Source organism: Malania oleifera, chromosome 13 (assembly GCF_029873635.1).
Source record: "Malania oleifera isolate guangnan ecotype guangnan chromosome 13, ASM2987363v1, whole genome shotgun sequence".
Lineage (NCBI taxonomy): Eukaryota > Viridiplantae > Streptophyta > Magnoliopsida > Santalales > Ximeniaceae > Malania > Malania oleifera.
The window spans coordinates 36,631,564-36,652,737 of record NC_080429.1 but is presented as its reverse complement, the minus strand read 5'-3'; the positions used below and the strand labels follow the sequence as shown (position 1 = coordinate 36,652,737).

General features: G+C 37.2%; 1 protein-coding gene across 1 annotated transcript; it reads right to left on the bottom strand.

Moving 5' to 3' along the window:
- Positions 1–9,712: 9,712 nt before the first annotated feature.
- Positions 9,713–20,238, bottom strand: LOC131145569 (WAT1-related protein At5g40240-like). Its single transcript, XM_058094729.1, has 6 exons — positions 19,849–20,238; positions 19,636–19,752; positions 18,902–19,169; positions 18,658–18,816; positions 18,399–18,550; positions 9,713–10,131 (listed from the first exon to the last, which is right to left on the bottom strand). Exons 1-6 carry the CDS (start codon positions 20,094–20,096, stop codon positions 9,969–9,971), a joined length of 1,107 nt encoding a protein of 368 aa, XP_057950712.1. The 5' UTR covers positions 20,097–20,238; the 3' UTR covers positions 9,713–9,968.
- Positions 20,239–21,174: the final 936 nt, after the last annotated feature.

Genomic DNA, 21,174 nt, shown 5'->3' with positions numbered 1-21,174 from the left:
AGCATATGAGGAAACACTAGTGCAAATTCTAGATAGTAAAGAATAAGAGTTGCGCACCAAGAAAATTCCACTAGTAAAAGTCCTATGGAGGAATCACACAGTAGAGGAAGCGTCGTGGGAGCTTGAGGAGGAAATACGACGAAAATACCTACAGTTGTTTGGTAGGGATCAGTATTAGTCAAGAAAAGGAAGGTAATAGTTAAGATAAAGTCAGTATTATTTAATAAAATTAGTATTGATTATATAGTGTAGGGAAATCAATGTATAAGTTGCATTTTAGATTATAGGGTAGGTAATGTTTTGGTTTTGGGAGGATTTTATTTTATATGTATGCTTGTAATCTCCCAGGACCATAATTGTAACCATGATATTCCTCCGCCAGAAGTGAAGGTAATTAATAAAATAAGTAGTGGATTTTTTTTTTCTTTTAGAGATTGATGCAAGTATAGTTAGGAATTTTGAAGACGAAATTTTTAAAAGGAGGGGAGAATGTAGAGACTCGGAAAATATAATAATCAAAATAAATAAAGAAAAGAGGAAGAAGGTTTGGGAACATCCCAAACCGTCGACAGTTTCGTGGGGAGGTAGGGAAACCGTTGACGATTTTGTTTTTACCGCAGCATGGTAATAGGGTAAATGGTTAAAAGGGGTTGGTAAAACCCGAATCGTTGATGCTTTTGTAAGAATAGTAGAAAATCGTTGACGCGTTTTTCGGAAGAATGCTTTTTAAAAAAGAAACCTGAGAGTTCATTTGAAAACATAAAAAAATAAAATAAAAACTCTTTCCCTTTTATCCAACCCTACGACCTTTTCCCCATTTTATTTCGATTCCGGCCTCGTTAAGCTTCGTTTTGATAATTAGGAACCACCACAGGGTTCCTGGGAAGATTCTCTACAGCTTAGGCAGAGCGAAATTTCAGTTTGGGGTTCTGGGGTACCATCCCAAAACCAGGATAAGTAAAGTAATATAGAGTTTTATGGTTTATTTGCAGTATATAAAGCCTAGGAAATACTGAATGATAAATATTTTGGGGATTGAGGTGATTAATTTGGAAAAAATATGAAAATTATTCTGGGGATTTAGTTGATTGACTGGGGAAATATATGTGTATAATTTTAGGGTTTGAAATCATGAATGCCGTAGAGGCGTGAGTTAGAAATCAGTAAACGAGTTTAGTTAGCCACGTAAGGGAAATATGCTATGCTAGTAATTTTAAGAATTTTTACTAGTAAAATATACGTATTTTGGGATATGAATTCTGGATGTGTTAAGGCATGAGATTATGTATTTTCAAGGAAATTCTATAGATTATAAATTATCTTTATTATCAGAAAATATAGGTTACAGTACATGAGTTTTATTTATTTAATTGTGTGGCATGAGTAAATATCAGTTTAGTACAAAATTTACATAGCTTTCAAAATATCATGATTTACATTATACATACAGAAAGATGTTTTACAAAATTTATAGAATCATGATTTACAGTATATACACAGAAATATGTTTTACAACATTTACAGAATACCATGATATACAAATTACAGAACTATAACATTCAGATATTACAATTTATTCAGTTATTACATTTTATTTAGATAAGTTTCTACAGTGTTATGATTAATTTAGTTGAAATAGAATCATGGTAAAATAGTAAAAATATATAGAACAGTATTATATAGTATTAGACCTAGATGGACCAAATCAGTTTAGAGAGCATGGTATCGTAGTTATTTCAATTTAGAGTGTAACCATATATCTCAGATAGTGTGTGAATTTTATGAGTAGTCGATCGTGCCTTGGGAGAGATTGCAGGCTCCCCGGTAGTTCTTGTTGAGGCGTCCGATCTGACAATAGAGGTTTCAGTTGACTTATCTTGGTAGGCCAACTAGCGTTAAGTCCCGCTTACAGGCCGCACAACCTTGTCATGAGAGGTCAAATCATGACTTACAGTTTTCCATCCAGGGAAGTTTTCACAGCTATGTTATATATAGATTTACAGAAAACAGTAGATATATCTATAGATACTAAAAGTATGATTAAATAGAAAGTTTAGAAACAGTTGTATTTTAAGCCACATAGGTGTGAGTTATATTGTATTTTATTTTACATTTGATTTCAGTTTCAGTTGATTAAATATATATTGTTCATGTAAACTCAGTAGCTACACACTGGTAATAGCATATTTCGTCTTACTGAGAGTTGTCTCATCCCGGTAATTTAAACATTTCAGGTGATCTAGTTAGACGAGCAGATCAGGCTTGGAAATAGAGTGGATCTTGTACTGCTTTGTCTATAGGGTAAGTGTATGTTGGGAGATGTATTTTTTGTGTAGATACTAGATGATCTAAGGGAGAATACTGGAGAGATGTGTGTGTATATATATATATATATATATATATATATATATATATATATATATATATATATATATATATGTTTTGGAAAAATACTGAATTCTGGTATCGTAATTCTGGTTATATGATTTTATGTTTTCCGTTGCATTGGTGTGTTATCTTATAAATAGCTATTCCTCGGTGCCCATTTTGGGATCGAGATGTTATAGTAAATTTTTAGAGTGGTATGATTTTACAACACATAGGAAAAAAATGGTTTGAATTTTTTGGGTTGTTACACTCTAGGTTGCAAAATATTGCTAATATCTGGTTTAACTTAAGAAGAAGTTTTAAAATTCCAATTCACCTCCTCTTGGGAATACACCAATTCTAACATATGTAATGACTTAATATCCTCCACCAAAGTGCCCATCTGACTACCTTTCTCTTGGCTGTGCACTGCCTTCTGAAAGGTAGTAGGATCCTCGCTTCTAGTGATAAGTGCATAAGACACTAGATCATCAAAACTGCACTTGAGAAGTGGCCTAACGTTGCGTCTAGGTCTGTATATAGCTATACTGCGATGCTGCTAGTCTCCCGAACTAGAGCTCCCTGCATTCTGAACATCATCATTTCTGCCCTGAGTCTCCAACTCCACCTGCATTGCCTGTTGATCTCTCGAGCTAGAACTCCCTATATTTCTACCCCGAGTCTCCAACTCTACTTGCACAACATGCTCGTTGCTATTGCAGTTTTCTGACACCTGTTTCTCTTCTTCTTATTGAGTACGCTGCAACATGGCTTTCTCATCGAAAACCATGTCTCTATTGATCACCACCTTATTTGCCACTAGATCCCACGACTTGAACCCTTTCACCCTTTTGTGATATCCTAAAAAGATGCAATGTCTAGACTTCTCCTCAAGCTTTGACCTCTCATCACCGAGAATGTGCATATAGGCTGGAGATTATGGCATGTACAAATGCGAGGGAGATCTAGTTTGAGCTCAAAAAAAAGTATGGAGACACCTAGGAAAAGGAGACCACCACTTCGGAAGTGTCAAGCTCAAATGATCTGGAAGTGGTAAATGACGAGGTTAGTGCACTAATAGAACAAAAGGTATATGATTCTCACTCTAGCTTGATTGATGATTTGTGTGTTGAATATTGTGTTGTTTCATGTGCTGAATCATTTGTTGAATATCATGATAATTATGTTAATGATGCATGCAATGATTGTCGTGAAAAATATTGCAATATATTGTATGTTGAATCATTTGTCAAACTTTATGATAATACTATAAATGATTCATGTGATGTTTGTTGTGAAAAATCTTGTGATGAATCATATGTTGAAGTTTATGATGAAAGCATGCCCTTGAACAAAGAACTAAAATATACTTTATTTAAAATGCATAAACTTCTAGTTAGGATGTCTAAGCAGAAAAAGTTCTTGAGGAAGGAAAATAGAAGGATAGGAAAACAGTTAGAAGATCTAAAAGAATATCATGCAATCCTTGAAAAGAAAAAGATTGAAAAAATATTGAAAATTATTCGCTTAGAGGAGGAAATGGATGATTATTCTAAAACTATATTCAGAACTAAAAAAAAAAAATAATAATAATCATAATAAACTCTTTGGAATCAAAAAGAAAAATCTCTTCAAAAAGGATTTAGGCTTGATTCATAAATTCCCATAGTCATTCATCCGCCTCTTTTTGTAAAAATATAACAAATAAGCAAAATCTTTCACGCATATACCAAATTTGCTTATTTTGTAAAATGATGTGGCACATTCGATTCACTTATCTATCTAGAAGTGCCAGAGGCTTAGGTAAAGAAATGATGTGGGTTGTCATGATGGCGAATCCCGTAGGAACAAAGGAAGATCGAATCTCTATAGGAATTACATAAATGTTTTTAACTTCATCCTTAGTTCTTGGGGTTAGGGTTAGTGGTGACTAAAGGATTAGGAAGTGGTTTGGGTTTAAAATGTAAAAACTTAGTATACGCATCCACTTCCAAATGGACACAACATCTTTGCTAGATGAATAATTCTTAATGCTTAACCAATGTCTAAATAGGGATATCCTAAGTTAAGCACATTTTTATCCATTACACAAGCCCAAGCTTTAAGGAAATCCATTCCATAGTTCCGACCTCATTTGAAAAGCCATGGGTTATTTTTGTAAAACAAGGAATAGGTCAAAATCAGGTCAAAATTGCATTGTTGACTGAGTTCGGTTGACCAAATCTGCATGCCTTGATGTCTTCAGTCGACCACACCATTGACTTTGACCTAGTTCGGTTGACCATCGAGTTTATACTTAAGGTCATTGGTCGACCTAACCCACTTCGGTCTACTGCTAGCCGACCGAACCCAAAACCGAATATCATTTGGTCGACCATTCCCTTCAAGAACAAAATCAATCAGCCGACCGAATTGTGGAAACTGAAACTTCACCTTAAGTTTTGGTTGGCCATACTTTGCCACGGTCGACCGTCCAGACACAGTCTACACAACATTTATTGCACCTCAGTCAACCGAACCCTCCTTCATTCAACCGAATCGCGCAGTTTTATATATATCTCACGCGTAGACAACTCATTTTCACTTCAAACCTGAGAGCTTTCCTCCATTTTTCCTCTGTTTCTAGCTTCCTTCATAAACTAACATTCCTACCTACCAAAAGCCATTTGCATAACCCATCATCCTCTATGGCTTGGCTAGATGAACGCATTGATGCTCAGGAAGTCGGCTTTGTGCTTGATAGTTGGTTCATCTTAGTGGGAGCAAGGACGAGATACGTGAGGGACTTCTGTCCCAAAGAAACTATTCTAGGTAAATTCCTTAATCTCACTTTTATGGAAGAACATTTTATAAATATTTTGAATATGTTTAGGCATCAGGGATAAGACTCATTTATGTCCTATCAGCCTAGAGGGCAATACCCTACCTTCGTCAGATTATTTTTTGCAAATTTGGGTAAAGATGACGATGAGTGTTACTCCAAAGTTCTTGAAACTGACCTTAGATTTGATGCTGATTACCTGGCTGAAACCCTTAACATTGAGCGAGGGGAGTTTGAATGTCCTGATGCAGTGTCTTCATGGATAAATGAATAGGAGTTTTCAGTTGAAAGGTTTTCAAATCTTGTAATGACTGTCCCAGATGCAAACCCCAATCACCCTCCAGACTATAAGACCTTCAGTTTAGAGGCAAAAGTAGTTCATCATTTGATCACGTATAATATTCTGCCTAAGGCTAGGTCCAGGGTACATGTGTCCTATCTAGACTGCTTCGTCATGTGGTGTCTCTTCACCAGAAAGAAATTAGACTTGCCGATTTTAATGATAAAATGGATGTTCATAAAACTGTTAGCCGCAGAATTATCATGCCTTATGGGGGAATATTGAACAAAGTGTTTAGAATAATCGAAGTAGCCAAATCTAATTATGCTCTGCTTAAGAGAAGGAGGAACGCAGATATATTCTCCTCCGTCACCTTGAGGCTTATGGGATATGAGCTTGTTGGTAATATGTGGATGTCCACGGCTAGTAGGAGATAGGTAGACCAGCAAGAAGTTCCACAGGAACAGCCACCACAGCCTCCGCAACCATCCAATGCTGAATTAATGGCTGCCATCACAGGTTTTACTGGTTCCTTCATTGAGTTTAGGGAATCCCATATCTAGATCACGCAGTCCATACAAACAGATATAAGAGAGTTAGCTTCATCATCTAATGCTCAGTATACAGCTCTTCAAAATGAGTTCAGAGATTTTGTTGTCAGCTCAGAGCACATGTATAAAGAGCTGGAGAGGCTCATGGCCATAAAATTCAATAAGCTTAACGATCGTATTCATGAATTGAACAATAAAGGAGATAAGGAGCAGATGGACATCGCAAGAGATGGGGCAGAATTTTTGGATGAAGGAGACGGAGCAGAGGCCTAGGGAAATCATCTTGAAGAAACTAGCTTTATTTTTATTTGCTTGCATACTTTTCTTCTGGGTCTGTAACTCTAAACATCATACATCTTTTCTTTGACTGCATCACTCCACAGCTCATTCACCCACTATCCATTTTGCACACTACTAATGGTTGGGTTATTATCGATAGCTACTGCCTAGGGAGAGCAACCTTGAAAGCATGACTTTATATGATTAGCTATCACATTATCTTTACTATCCTGCGTTGTTTACTGATTATCTTGGACCGATGACATTTATGTCTATATTGCTTGATCATGCATCTACTATCACTGTAGTCTCTGTTTTACTGATTATATCTGGAGCACCACCTGCATGGCTGATGCAGTGATGTGTAATACTGGTGCATATATTTTATGATTTGTGTGATTTACAGGTATGGGAAATGTCCAATTTATAGATGGCATGCTGCCAAAACTTCGACAGGAATTTTCCCAAAATAAAACCTTGTACAAAGATGATTGTGATAAAATGAATGCAATTTTTTTTTTTTTTTTTGAAAGGATGAGTGAAAACTAAATGAATATTAAAATTTCATCCTTACATAATCATTAGATATTTAGAGGAGCTGAGCTCCATCCTTATAGAAAGAACAAAATGGACTCATATGCACCATGCCTTGCTTTTTGAGTATTGAGGTTGTTTTGAGATCCTTGATTATTATATTCTGCGCTTTAAGCTTTATGATTTGATATAAAATGTTCTTGGGTCATGAACACTATATCATGCCTTAATATACATTTTCTGATGCATTTATAGTCTATAGGGAGATTGTACTAGGCAGATGATAAAGATCGTACTAATTCACATCCAGTTTAGTTGCTCGCTTGGTAAAGGTTTATACTACTAGGCATGATGAAATAATTCTCTAATTAGTATAAGCAGTTTATTGCATCTAAGTTAGAATTCAAATCGAAAGAGGGAACATCTAGAATTAAATTCCTCTCTTGTTCTGCTCACCACACACTCTTTAGCTTAGATTTGCTTTGAATTAAGTGTGAAATGTGCTTACATATGATATGATCCTATTTTATTTGTCTGATATATTTAAGATCCATATGGTTGTTTATTCTGGATATATTAGGAATGTGCTTAAATGCTAAATTAGAATATTGATACTTGCGTGTGCCTTATTTTAAAGTTTCTTTTTCAGCAAGCACACCCCTAGTACTTCTTGATAAATATCATAAGGGGGACACACACACACACACACACACACACACACACACACACACACACACATATATTGATATACATATTTATAATTTTATCTTGCAAGAAATGGTTGTACGTTAAATATATTTTGTTTCTTGCTTGTGTGCTAAATTGTTATGCCCAAATTTTTTTTAATAAAAAAAAGGGAGTTATATATATTCAAAATGCTATATCAAAAAGGGGGAGAATTTTTTTTAAGCTTAAATGCCTAACAAGAGGAAAGTTTTTCAAAAAGGGGGAGTTCTCTTTTGCTACGTTTGTTTTAAATGACCAAATTTTTTTATACTTAGCCTAACCCTCTTGCTGATGCCAAAAGGGGGAGAATTTTTCTCAGCAAAATGTGAAATGTTTTTTAAAGAGAGGTAAATATTCAAATGGGGTAAACATCCGAACTGCATACATGTCTGTGCCTTAATGCCTAAACTAAATGCATTTCATTGAACTGTCTTCTTTTGTGAATATGCTTGATCTATTTGATTATTCTTCATTTATGCATACATGTCTGTGCCTTAATCCCATCTTTCTTGTTCTTGTAGACCCATTTAGTTCCAATAACTGTATGATCATCAGGTTTAGGAACTAATGTCTAGACTTTATTTCTCTCAAATTGATTTAACTCTTCTTGCATAGATATCACCCATGATTCATCCTCAATAGCTTCACTCACATTCTTAGGTTTTTCTTGTGATAAGAATGCACAATGACTAATCATATTTCTAAGTGAGGATTGTGTTGTTACTCCACGTGATGGTTCACTTATAATTTGATCCCTGGGATGATTCCTTATATACTTCCATTCCTTAGGTAGCTCATTAACCTCTATATCTACTTGATTATCTTTAGAAGATATTTCCTTAACTTCAATGTTTTTATTAGAGTTATTTTCAATGGATAGTTTTTCTAATCCCTTACTTATCTCAATTTCATCTTCATCGGTCTTTTTGGATAAGGGATTGGACTCATCAAACACTACATGGATGGATTCAACAGTCAACGTTCTTTTGTTATACACCATGTAAGCTTTACCATCTAAGGCAAAACCTAGAAAAATACCTTCATTTGATTTGACGTCAAATTTTCCTAAATGTTCATTATTTCTAAGCACAAAACATTTGCAGCCAAAGACATAAAAATATGAAATGTTTGGTCTATGGCAATTCCATAATTCATAAGGAGTCTTATTTAGAGATGGTCTAATCAGAACTCTACTCAATACATAACAAGAAGTGTTCATTGCTTCAGCGCAAAAGTATTTAGATAATTTATGTTCGTTAAGCATTGTTTAAGTCATTTCTTGTATAGACCTATTCTTTCTTTCAATTACACCATTCTGTTGTCGTGTTCTAGGTGCTAAAAAATTATGAGATATTCCTAATGAATCACAGTATTCTTCCATACCTTGATTTTTAAATTCACTACCTTTATCACTCTTGATTTTTGTAATTATATAACATTTTTCATTCTGAATTTTCTTATACAGTTTAATAAATTGTTCACATGCTTCATCTTTGTGACCTAAAAGTAGTACCCATGTAAACCTAGAATAGTCGTCAACAATGACGAAAACATATAATTTACCACCTAGACTTTGAGTTGAATTGGGACCAAAAAGATCTAAGCGCAATATTTTAAGTGATCTAGTGGTGGAGATTACTTTCTTCTTAAAACTAGATCTTGCTTGTTTTCCTAGTTGACATGCATCACAGATTTTGTCTTTCATGAATTTTGTCTTAAGCAATCCTTTAACTAACTCTCCCTTAACTAGTTTAGATAATAAGTCCATGCTTGTGTGTCCTAGTCTTTTATGTCAGATCCAACTAATCTCATTTATAGCAGAGAAACAAGCCGCACGTTGAGAAACAAGATTATCAAAGCTAGTGGTATACATATTTTCATGACAGTTAGCCGTAAACAAAATTTTGTTATCAGTTTTATACTCAACAATACATTTGTCATGTTCAAAAGATATTCGATAACCTTTATCACACAGTTGACTTATGCTTAGCAAGTTATGTTTTAAACCATTAACCAGTAAAATATCATCTATAATAAGTGATGGATCTTTACCAACTTTACCCATGTGTTCTGGAAAGGGCTTGCAGATTGTTTAAATTATGCATTGCAAAAAACATGCACAAACACATGCGTCTATAATCAATGGGAAGGGAGTTGCAGGCAGTGAAGAAGGCTTGTGAACATGGCATTAATACTCTTTATCATACACATCAAAATAGGGGTGCAGGCAGTGAATAAGGTCTACATGGTTTCTTTTCCCCTAGTACCACTGGCAATCTGGCAAAAACGGGAATTGGCCATTTTTGTCTGCAACAGAGATCTATTGCAGGCCTTCCTGGGCACATAAATAAATTTTGTACAGGTTTTGGTAACAGTGTGATGATGATTCACATTATATGGGTACAAGAGTCTACACTGCCTTCTGAATCTCCTCCTCCTGGCTATGCAACAGAGGGGTCTTCTGCGAGGACAAAAACAGCTGATCTTCCTTGAACTCACCCTTTTCCTCTTCTTCAGCTTGAGCCCATGTAACTCCATAAAAGCCAGCAGAGATTATAATTGTTCCAATAACACTGCAGCAAAAAATAAAAATAAATAAATAAATAAAAATGAAATTTCCATTAGTTTCCTCGAATACTTCCATTTTTAAGATCTGCAAAACACAGACTGTACAATGCGGTTGTAGTCCTTGTGTTTCTCTGCTTTTACTCGGGCGTATTTGTCCAAAACCACAAAAGAAAAATTTTTTGGGTATAATGTTACTAAATAGGCCATCTAGATTGTGTGTGAGGCAGAAAGCAGTCCCCTATATTTTTGTTATCTCAAGCCTTCAGTGCCCAATTTACGAGGCATGGCTAACTGCAAGAAGAAACACATTCATTTCACAATCTGCCAACCCACGCACCTAAAAATTCAAAACCGATGCTTTTTTGTTTCTTTGAAAAAAAAAGTGATGCCCTGACATGTGTTGACATGGTTATGGGCCCTGACTCAACCTCTATTTCAATAAAATCATGCCAGCATCCAAACATATTCGTAAACCATCTCTACTATTAATAAAAGAAGTGTAGACAGCTTTTAATTTGCATTTTTTGAGTCATTACATTCCAAAAATCTACTATTAATAAAAATCGCCTTCATCATTCATATATTAGCAATGGCAATCAAAATTTGAAAGAAGAATAAATGTTAGATTCGAAAAACAAATGTCTAAAAAAAAGCAAACACTTAACCATGTAGTATTTGTGCAAAGTGTGTGCTCAGCTGCTACTGTTAAAAAAAGAGCACAGCAATAAAAAAATTGCTTAGCCAAGATGAAACTAAAATTGAAATAGATAAAAAATTCCATCTATCTCCTCCAGTATTGCAATGGATGTGGAGGAGAAAACTAACATTTTTTGGGCTCTCTATAAGGAGAAGAGAAAACATTGTGTACCATTATTGACTGACCTATGCATGAATGGACCCATGCCTCACACAACCAGTGCCAATGAATGAATGATACGGTTGACAAAATTGCAAGTTCTCTCATTTGTAATGTTTGCAATGATCAAGATGAGAATAATCCATGAGTCCAAATTCCTCTTGTGGTGCAAAGTAAAGGTCATCCTTCATCTGGTGAGGCATGTACTGCTCAACTGAGAATGCAGGGAAGCAACCCTAAAAGGATAAGTTGGAACTAAAGGATCCTGATTATGCATTGGGCATGTATATGCTTGATAGCATTCTAGTACACCATATGCTACACATGTTTTAAGGTTGTAGGTATGTGTTAAGTGGAAGGGACAAACATTACATGTATCACTAAATGGATCCCTTCACATTTTGAGTAGGATTCAGTATTTCGATTATCCTCGTATTGATCACCTCAGTCATCACATAAAAGAGGAGAGAAATTGCATCAACTCCATAATTTGCACTTGCATGTGAATTAGAGGTCCCTCATAGAACGGATGCACTTGTTCTCATCACCCATATAGTGGCCAGGAAATTTTTCATTTTCTTTGTCAAGTACATTATAATACTGCTACTTTATATCAATTTCATAAATATCTTATCAATATCGTATCACTTAATTTGAGGAGAATTGTTACGCAAGTAGTAACTAGCCTATGCTTTTGTTTACACCCTTTTCTATTCCTTCTCCAAAGATCAAAATTTATTTTGAAAAGATAGCATTAATTCTCCAATGCACAAAAAAACCAAAATATGTTTGCATAAAATCACCCTTACAAAACAATCATCAGCAAAAAACATCATCCTCTTTATTAAACCAGCTAGTGAGGAAGCTACCTATTTTCCTCATAGTCTGGGAATAATAATCTCCTGCATTGTGCATGTGACAATTACTCCATATTCCTTAACAAGACTTCGCTTGCAGTACATCTTTCCCCATGAGTCCTCATGAGATTCTCAGAACTTTGTAATTGTATAGGCATCTTGAAATTATTTTTGAAACTCATAAATACCTATGTATATTGTTTGGATGAGGTGAAGGACCTATAATCCTCCTCATTTCCCACCTTTGCCTTTAGTATACACTTGTATTGTATGAAAAATTTCTTAAACATTGTCTTTAAATTCATAGATCCATCAAAGAATGTGTGCATGCTCTTACTCTTCTAGGTTGTGGACATTCCCACCTAAAAATTATCTTCTATATAGCAGTGACCTTGAGTGAATCACACCATGAATACCCCCCCAACTTCTTCAACAACTCTTCATCATGTGCCACAAACACCACTTGTGTTGAGTGTTTGGGAAGACAAGTTCAATGACATTTTACATTGCTTTGTCGTGATCAATAATGAAAACACTGGGACAAAGATCACCGATACATGATAATCAAGCGAAAAAACTACACAAAACTCATGAGTCTCATTTGATATTAGCCCATGCCTCAATAGAATTGATTGGTAGGTAAGTGGTGTAAAAAGTTTATCACCTCTTCAAATGATTTGTAGCTTTCAAAACACCTTCCATCAGACTAGACAAATCCTTAAGATGATCCTCCTTATACAAATTTATAACCCAAAACAAGTTGGAAGTCATAGTCTACATTCACTTAAAACTATTACAAATTGCTTATTAAAAAATATATTCTCCATGCTGTAGCAACATTCTCCACATACTTCAATAAGGGAACATTTTCATACACTTTGCTCTCCACAACCATTGAATCAAAACCTTTACTTATGCAGTCATGCCTATGTGTCATGGTCTGACAATTTTCACACCGTTGTGAAGGGCCGTGTGGAGCTAGCTAAAGCACTCTTGCTTAACTAGCCAGCCTATCGTTTACCAACATTCATCCACGAAGCACTTTCATTAACATTCATTCAGATAGCAGCGGAAATAGTAATCAATTCATGAAAGCTGCGGCAACCAAGCAGTAAACATTGAAGCAAATGTAATTCATTAACAAATCTTCCGTTGACATGTTGTACTTAGCGAGGGAGGCAAGTAGGCTAAGCACGTTGACAATTGCTAGTGAGTTTTACAATGACTGATGAACACTCACCCTCCCCTAAAAAGGTTTTTATATAATTATCATCCTTGCACTAGGAAACATCAAAGTGACCGAGGAGTCATACTGCCTTGTTTGGCTTACAAAGACTCTACTAGCAGAAAATAACCATACACTAGTATCTACATGATGGAAACCCATCCTAAGCACATGAGATAAGCGGTCACAGGCAAGCATAATGCCCTGAACAAGCTTAGCTCGTGACATTCTCCCCCACTTATGCGGTTGACGTCCTCGTAGACTTTTGGCGATAGGTACACTTCAACTTTGTCCACGAATGGCTTCAAATCTTCCACAAAAATCCAGCTGATTTCTTTGTCATCAAGGCACTTCCACTTCACTAGGAACTTCTGCCGCTTCTTCCTTGAGGATATGAACTTTCTATCTGCAAGGATCTCTTCAACTTCATGTCTGTCAAGTTGCATTGTCTTCAACTCTGCATTGTTTGACTAACTTCTGCTTAGGTCGTTGGTATTGGCGTTGAATGGCTTAAGGCAGTTGACATGAAACTGCGGTCTTCTCTCCTGATCTGCCCACTTCTTCATTTGCTCAGAAGCTTTCTCCAGATAGGCTTGGGCAACGTCTGCATTCTGTCTCCCTTCATTGGTGAAGATGTACGACCTAGGACTTTTTCGTCTGTACGGCTCGCCCACTGTGTGAGGTAACAGCGGCAGCTAGCCTGTAACAAGCTCAAAAGGGCTCTTGTTGGTTGTTGAGCGCCTTTGGGCGTTGCCACAGAACGGAGCCACATCAAGTAGTTGCACGCCATTCTTCTGGTTGTCGTTGACAAAATGGCACAGGTACTCATCTAGCAGCTCTTTGAATCTCTTCATCTATCTGTCTGTCTGTCAATGATAACTCGAAGAGATGTCAAGGTGTGACCTGAATATCCTGAAAAACTCTATTAAAAAGTTGTCAGTGAACATTAAATCTTGATCACAAATAATAACTTGGGGAACACCCCAATGTTTCACAACAGTCACAAGGAACAATTGTCGTCTACTCTGCCGAATAGTACTTTGGCACGGCTATGAAAGTACCATACTTCTTCCGCTCCCCCTTGTCTTGTTGGCAAATGAGACAAGTTTTGGTATAATCAACCACATCATCCCGCGTGTGCAGCCAATAATACCTCCCCAGTAGTCCTGTCATTGGAGTCATTCTCCGCGAATACCCCTCAACGAACTTCCTGCAGTATCTAGTAAGGCCAAGAAAGGAATGCAACTCCTTCACTGTCGTGGGGATCTTCCGTTCTTGAATCACCCTTACCTTCTCCATACCCCTCTGGATACGACCTTGTACAACCACTTGACCAAGGAATTTGTTGCTCCACCGAGCGAAAGAGAAATTCTCCTTCTTCAAATCCAGACTGTTTCCCCTCAACCCGTCGAACACCTTCCGTAGATGCTCTTCATGTTTCCTTTGAAACAACACCGATGCTCTCAACGGTGTTTTGGAAGGGCGAACACATCCCGCTTCCACTTCATCAAGCTGTTTCCCTAACTCTACTATCTCAAGAGGCGCAATCCAACATGGCCCTTTAGTAGGTGGTTTCACTCCTGATAACAACTTGATCTCATGCTCCACAGTCCGTCGTGAAGGCAAATTGTGAGGCAGCTTATCCGGCAACACCTCCTTATACTCATCCAACACCGTTTGGATGGTCGTAGGCTCCAGCTCTTGGCCCACTTCTTTGTCTACCACCACCGTGACTAGACGTGTCTGCTCACCCTTACCCAATCCTTCATTGAGTTGTATGCCTGAAAGGGACTTCCCGTTGTCTCCCTTCGTTGCAACGACTTGCACCATGCACGAGTGATCTCCCATCAGACACAGGGAACCAGCCGAAGGCATCAGCACTGCCCTCGTCCCCATTAGGAACTCCATTCCTAGAATGACTGGATAATCATCCAATGGCACCGCTGTGAAATTCGCATGACCTTCCCACTGTCCAAGTTTTATAGCCACTTGCTTGGCTACTCCCAGAGTAGGCTGGGCTACAGAGTTAACTGCTTTCATGCGTCTTGTATCATTCTCTAAGGATAAGTTGAGTCTCCATGCTTCCAATTGCGAAACAAAATTATGAGTAGCCCCCGTATCCACCATAGCATGAGTACTCTTCCCATTTATCCTCAAGTCCACAAACATTAACCCTTTTGCTCGTGTAACTTTTGGTGTTTTTGCCTGCTTTTCCAATGCGTTCACCAGCCGCACTGAACCCACCCTTGGGGCATCATCCTTTTCCTCCTCGCTTTCCACCCCTTTTCCCGAAGTAGAAGCTTGTAAGGCATTGAGTAAACTTTTGTGCTGACACTCACTCATTTTGTGAGATCCACAACACAAGTAGCATGATATTTTACTCTTCCCCTTTCCATTGGGTGTGTTGAACCCTTGAGACGACGAAACTTCCTTTGAGGTTGATGATTTAGAGTCGGCTCCCCCACTCTTGGGTTTGCCATTCTTGAAAGATTTTCTACTGTTTCCCTCTCTGCCAAACTGTTTGGACGAAGCGGTTTCATCAACAGCGTAGTCTGTCAAGTGTTCTGCAGCCGCTTGTGCAGTTGACAAGTCTTGAACCCTTTGCGTATGAAGTTCAGTTCTTGCCCATGGTTTCATCTCCTCTAGAAAATAGAACAACTTGTCCTTCTCCGACATATCCTGAATATCCAACATTAAAGCAGAAAATTGTTTCACATATTCGCTGATTGACCCCGTATGCTTGAGATCTCTCAGTTTTCTCCTTGCATTATACTCAACATTTTCAGGAAAGAATTGGGCCTTGAGCTCTCTCTTCAAGTCTGCCCAACTATTAATTATACAGCTTCCATTTTCAATTTCTCTGTACTTGGTACGCCACCACAGTTTGGCATCACCAACCAAGTACATGGTCGCAGTATCCACCTTTGCCTGTTCTGAGGCCATCCTCACAACGCAAAAATACTGCTCCACATCAAACAAGAAGTTCTCTAACTCCTTGGCATCTCGGGCACCCCCATACATCTTGGGTTCTGGCACCTTGGTCTTGCTAACTCTCGGAGTGTTGGAGTTCCCCATAGCAAGAACCATCGCATTCATCTTTGCATCCAGATTTGCCATTCGGGCCTGCAAAGCTTCCACTGTGTGGCGAAAGTCCTATGAGAGGTCGCCTAGCAAACCTGTTTGATGTTTTTTTGATCCCATCACCTCATCAACAAGTTCTCTCATCTGGGCCACCTCCGCGGCCATAGTGTTGGTTGTTGTCTCAACCTGTGCTTCTAGCACGCTGATCCTCTTAGCAGTGTTTGGTGCCATGGTCACTTACCAAAGCTTCCTAAATCCAACAACGACGGCAATCGAATTCACGTAGCAACTCCACCTTGGGCTCTTACCAAGTGTCACTGACTTGGCTCTGATACCAAATGTCACGGTTCGGCAATTTTCACACCGTTGTGAAGGGCCGTGCAGCGCTAGCTAAAGCACTCTTGCTTAACTAGCCAGCCTATCGTTTACCAACATTCATCCACGAAGCACTTTCATTAACATTCATTCAGATAGCAGCGGAAATAGTAATCAATTCATGAAAGCCGTGGCAACCAAGTAGTAAACATTGAAGCAAACGTAATTCATTAACAAATCTTCCATTGACATGTTGTACTTAGCGAGGGAGGCAAGTAGGCTAAGCACGTTGACAATTGCTAGTGAGTTTTACAATGACTGATGAACACTCACCCTCCCCTAAAAAGGTTTTTATGTAATTATCATCCTCGCACTAGGAAACATCAAAGTGACCGAGGAGTCATACTGCCTTGTTTGGCTTACAAAGACTCTACTAGCAGAAAATAACCCTACACTAGTATTTACATGATGGAAACCCATCCTAAGCACACGAGATAAGCGGTCACAGGCAAGCATAATGCCCTGAACAAGCTTAGCTCGTGACACTATGCCAGCTTTGCCTAAATTCTTGACTTTCCTCCAAAGTGTTTGCTAACCATCCTTTTCTTCCAGAAGAACTTTGCTTTTTCTATGTTTATGCCGAAGAATTCTGATTCTCCCATCAAAGAACAATCTTGTACTTTTTTTTTTGCGTCACTGAATCTTCATTACCAAGTTTCAGTTGAGTAGGTTTTTCTTGTTAAGGATGGATTTCAAAGACTGGTGGAGACAAAAAAATTTCCTAAATCATTTTTCTTCGCACTCCGCCTTGCAACTTCAAACCATTTATTGATTGCCATATTCATTATAGTACTCAAGAGTAAATCAATTGAATAAAATAAAATTCGTAGTTTACTTTCCTGCCCATATTCTCGTCCTCTACATGGTTCTTGAATACATAAGTATTGAATTATTGGCTAAGAGTTCAAATTTTGGAACTTTATTAGATTGCATTGGAAGTGGATTTTCATGTCATATACAGTAACTCCTCAATTTGGAATGTTTACATACTAGAGAAAAACCTCACAAATCAAGAAAGGATGCTACAAATTACAATGGCAAATTTGTTTGTAGTTGTGCAGGGATTTTCAAATACACTAAAAATAGATATCTAACTAGTAGGCAATTAAATTATAGCTGGTGCATATTTCAGACAAATATATCAATTTTTTAAGGTAATGAATGTTTATGACATGAATTATTGATATAAAACTGATGGAACCATTACAATGACTAGTACAATAGAAATTTTTGCACCAGTAGACTAATCTTTATGACAAAGTGGAATGAGGACTAAAACCTAACGAAATATAATAATTTAAACCTCAAGTGCAAAATAGTCAAAACTAAAAAAGAAGAATAATTTACTGCCTTGATATCATTCACATTCAAATTTTTGAACAACTAATTATGCATCATTTATTACTGGTAACTCAAATCTTTTCAAAACTAGTCACAAAATCTTTCAACACTGGCAGACTGATTTAAGAAGCATTGGTATGACTAATGTTTTAGAACATAGATCTTCAAAAAGAAGATTTGGAACCCAACACATAACTCACTAAAGTATGGTAATTCTGTTAAGCTGAAATGGAAACGGAGAAAATATGGAAATGGAGAAAATGGAAACGCCTTAAGATTAGAGCGAACCACGTAAATCTGGTGTTTTTATTTTGTGTGCTTGTTTTGCCTCATCTTTGCTTAATGAAACAATTATTTGCCTTCTTGTGACTATAATTGTGAACATGCTGCAGAGAAGCACTTTTTTTTTTTTTTTTGTTTTAAATCAGTTTTATATAAAAAACTATAGAGGAATGGAACTCCAAGAAAAAGAACTACATGTATGCATCCTCATGTTTGAGCGCAAAGAGACAGACAGACACACAAACACATGGTTACCTTCCAATGTAGAGTGTGTCACCAAGGAAAATGACACCCATTAAGGCAGCTATAGCAACTCCCAAGGGCTGGAACATTGCCACAAACACAGGTCCCTTCTTATGTATACACCATGTTTGTACACAAAATGATGTCACACTTCCAAAAACACCCTACACAGCAGCCAAAAAATGGTGCATGTACAGGTTAGTAAGCTCCATACATATGAAAAGCTGAAAGCTCACAAAACTGAACAAAAATTTAAATCTTTTGTTCTTACAGAGTACAAGACAGAGATGAGCTCAACATCAGGCCTTAGTTTCCAAGAATTCAGGTTTCTCTCTGCAATTAAAGAAAGTGCTGCAGATTGAATGGTCCCAAACAAACAAAAGAACCCAACTATGGTCACCTCTGATGTGTACACTTTGAGAATTGATGCCTACATATGCAACATGAACTGAGATCAGTTCCATCCTCACAAAAATATAACTGTACATATACTGGATTTTTGTTTTGTGTATCACCTGAAACGCGTTCCATATTGAAAGACATAAACTGGCAGTTGCAAAGAAAAGGCCTCCAACAACCCAATTATTTGCAGTTCCCAACACATTGGAGGAAGATGGCTGTCGGGTGGGCGGGTTATTAGATGAGGTTGATGGAGATCTTATTGCCAGTGCAAAAACTGGAGGGCCCTTGTAAAGCGTTATAATCATTGCCCCTGAGATCAACACCAGGGTGCCCAGAATTTTGATCTGGCATCTTGAGCTTTTCAAATCTAACTTCTCTATCCTATACCAGAAAAATGAAGAGCATATATTGTTTATGCTTGGTTTTGAATTTCAAAATTGCAATCTTCTCGATTCTGTACCACAAATTCACCAAAGACAGACATACATTACCCAGTTTTTCTTTATGCTCACAAGAAACTAGAATGAGAAAGGCCATCCCAGTTTTTCATTTTGTCTAAATCCATTAAATCCCTCAGCTTTGGGAGTTGTTGCTACCAAAAATTTTAGGAACAGAGTTCATACCATAAATATTTGTTCTGGAATTACATACTGTATATCCCAATTTCTACATCTGCTGGATGTCAGGTCAATTAAATTTAAGATAATAGGAATTTTAATAAGATAATGAGTTCAGATATTGTTTGGAATCAAAGAAATGCACTTGACAGTTTATCTATCTACTGGACAGCAAATCAATTGAAGTATAGAAATTAGAACACCACAGAAGGGAAGGGAAAGAGAAGAACCTGAAAATAACAACTAGCAAGAAAGTGAAAGCTGGAACCAAGTTGCCGATAGCGGATCCTAGGGTGGGAGAACTGTAGCTAACACCAGTGAAAACACAGTTCTGCATTATAGTAATCCTGCAAAATTCCAAAACAGAACCAAAGTCATGCCTGGAGAAATCAACCCAAACTTTGGAATCAATGAAAGGAAGCTGCAAGGATGCAATTACAGACCCAACAAGGCTGAGGAGGAAGAATTTACAGAGGAGAGAGAAGGTGGGGGGAGGCGGCCTTAGAAAGATGAAAGAGGAAGGGAGGAGGATGAGAGTGGCAAGAGCGTTAGAATAGACAACAAACACAAAGTGGCTCATTCCTCTGGACATGGCTGCTTTGCTGAGCGTAGTCATGCCCACATCCAGGAACCCAACCGCCACCATGGCTGCAAATGGTGCTACTCCCACCAACGATGACTTCACCCCCATCTCTCTCTCTCTCACTCTCTCTCTCTCTCTCTCCTTCAAATGAACAGCAGAGGAAAGCTTAATGGTTGCTGCTGCGGGCACATAGCCTGATAAAAGTCCAAGTTGCCTTCCTGCGCATGGAAAATGAGAGAAGAATAAAACAACAGCCATTTCCTTTTCTACCGTGTCTTTCCAACTTTACTGTATCGACATGATTTTTTGTTGAAATATTTTCTAAAATATACGATTTTTTTGGTTGGTTTTCAAAGTTTTTTTTGATGAATTTTGTAAAACTATTTATATTATGTGAGTTTGTCTCAATTGGAACAAGTGAAAAAAAAAAGTTATTAATAAATAACAAGGTAAAATAATCTCTTGAAATTGAATAAGAGAAAATGCTAGCACGTACACGCGCGTGCGCGGCGTGGCTGTAGGGCGCTAGTGGCGCATGAACACTTAGCATTGTTGCGAGATTGTAACCGTTAATTAAGTGATGCGACTTGGTCGACAATACCATCGACTGAACATGAAATCCTGAGAGTCACGACTAGATCGAATCTACAACCTTTAGAAAAAAAAAGGCATAATTTTATCTATAAATAGACAGTGTTAACTCCACGAAATACACAAGAAAATTCATCATTCTTTCATCCTCTTTCTTACATAGAGTTTCCTCAAATTATATCTTTTTCAATTTTGGATTCTATTACCTGTAAAAATAGAATTCTAGAAAAATTTGTTCAGATTACTCTAAGAGTATTTATGATTAGTTTTCGTTTGTGTATAATACAAATTGATATCAGATCATAATCTAAACTTCATTATATCCTAAAAATGTATTTGTTAACTTAATACACACCAATCTGGTGGGGACATAATTTCAGTACTGCAACATTTTCCTCATCTAGTTCCCACATTTTTCTCTCCATTTATTAACATAATTGCACCCCTTTCTTCCTACTCGAGTTAGTAAACAAAAATAAATGAACCATTATAGCATTAACCAAAACACAGAGACCTTTTGTTAAAATTTTAAAAAGTTTCATAAATTTGCCTTAAAATTTAAAAATATCAAAAAAATTTCTTAATTTTTTTTTTT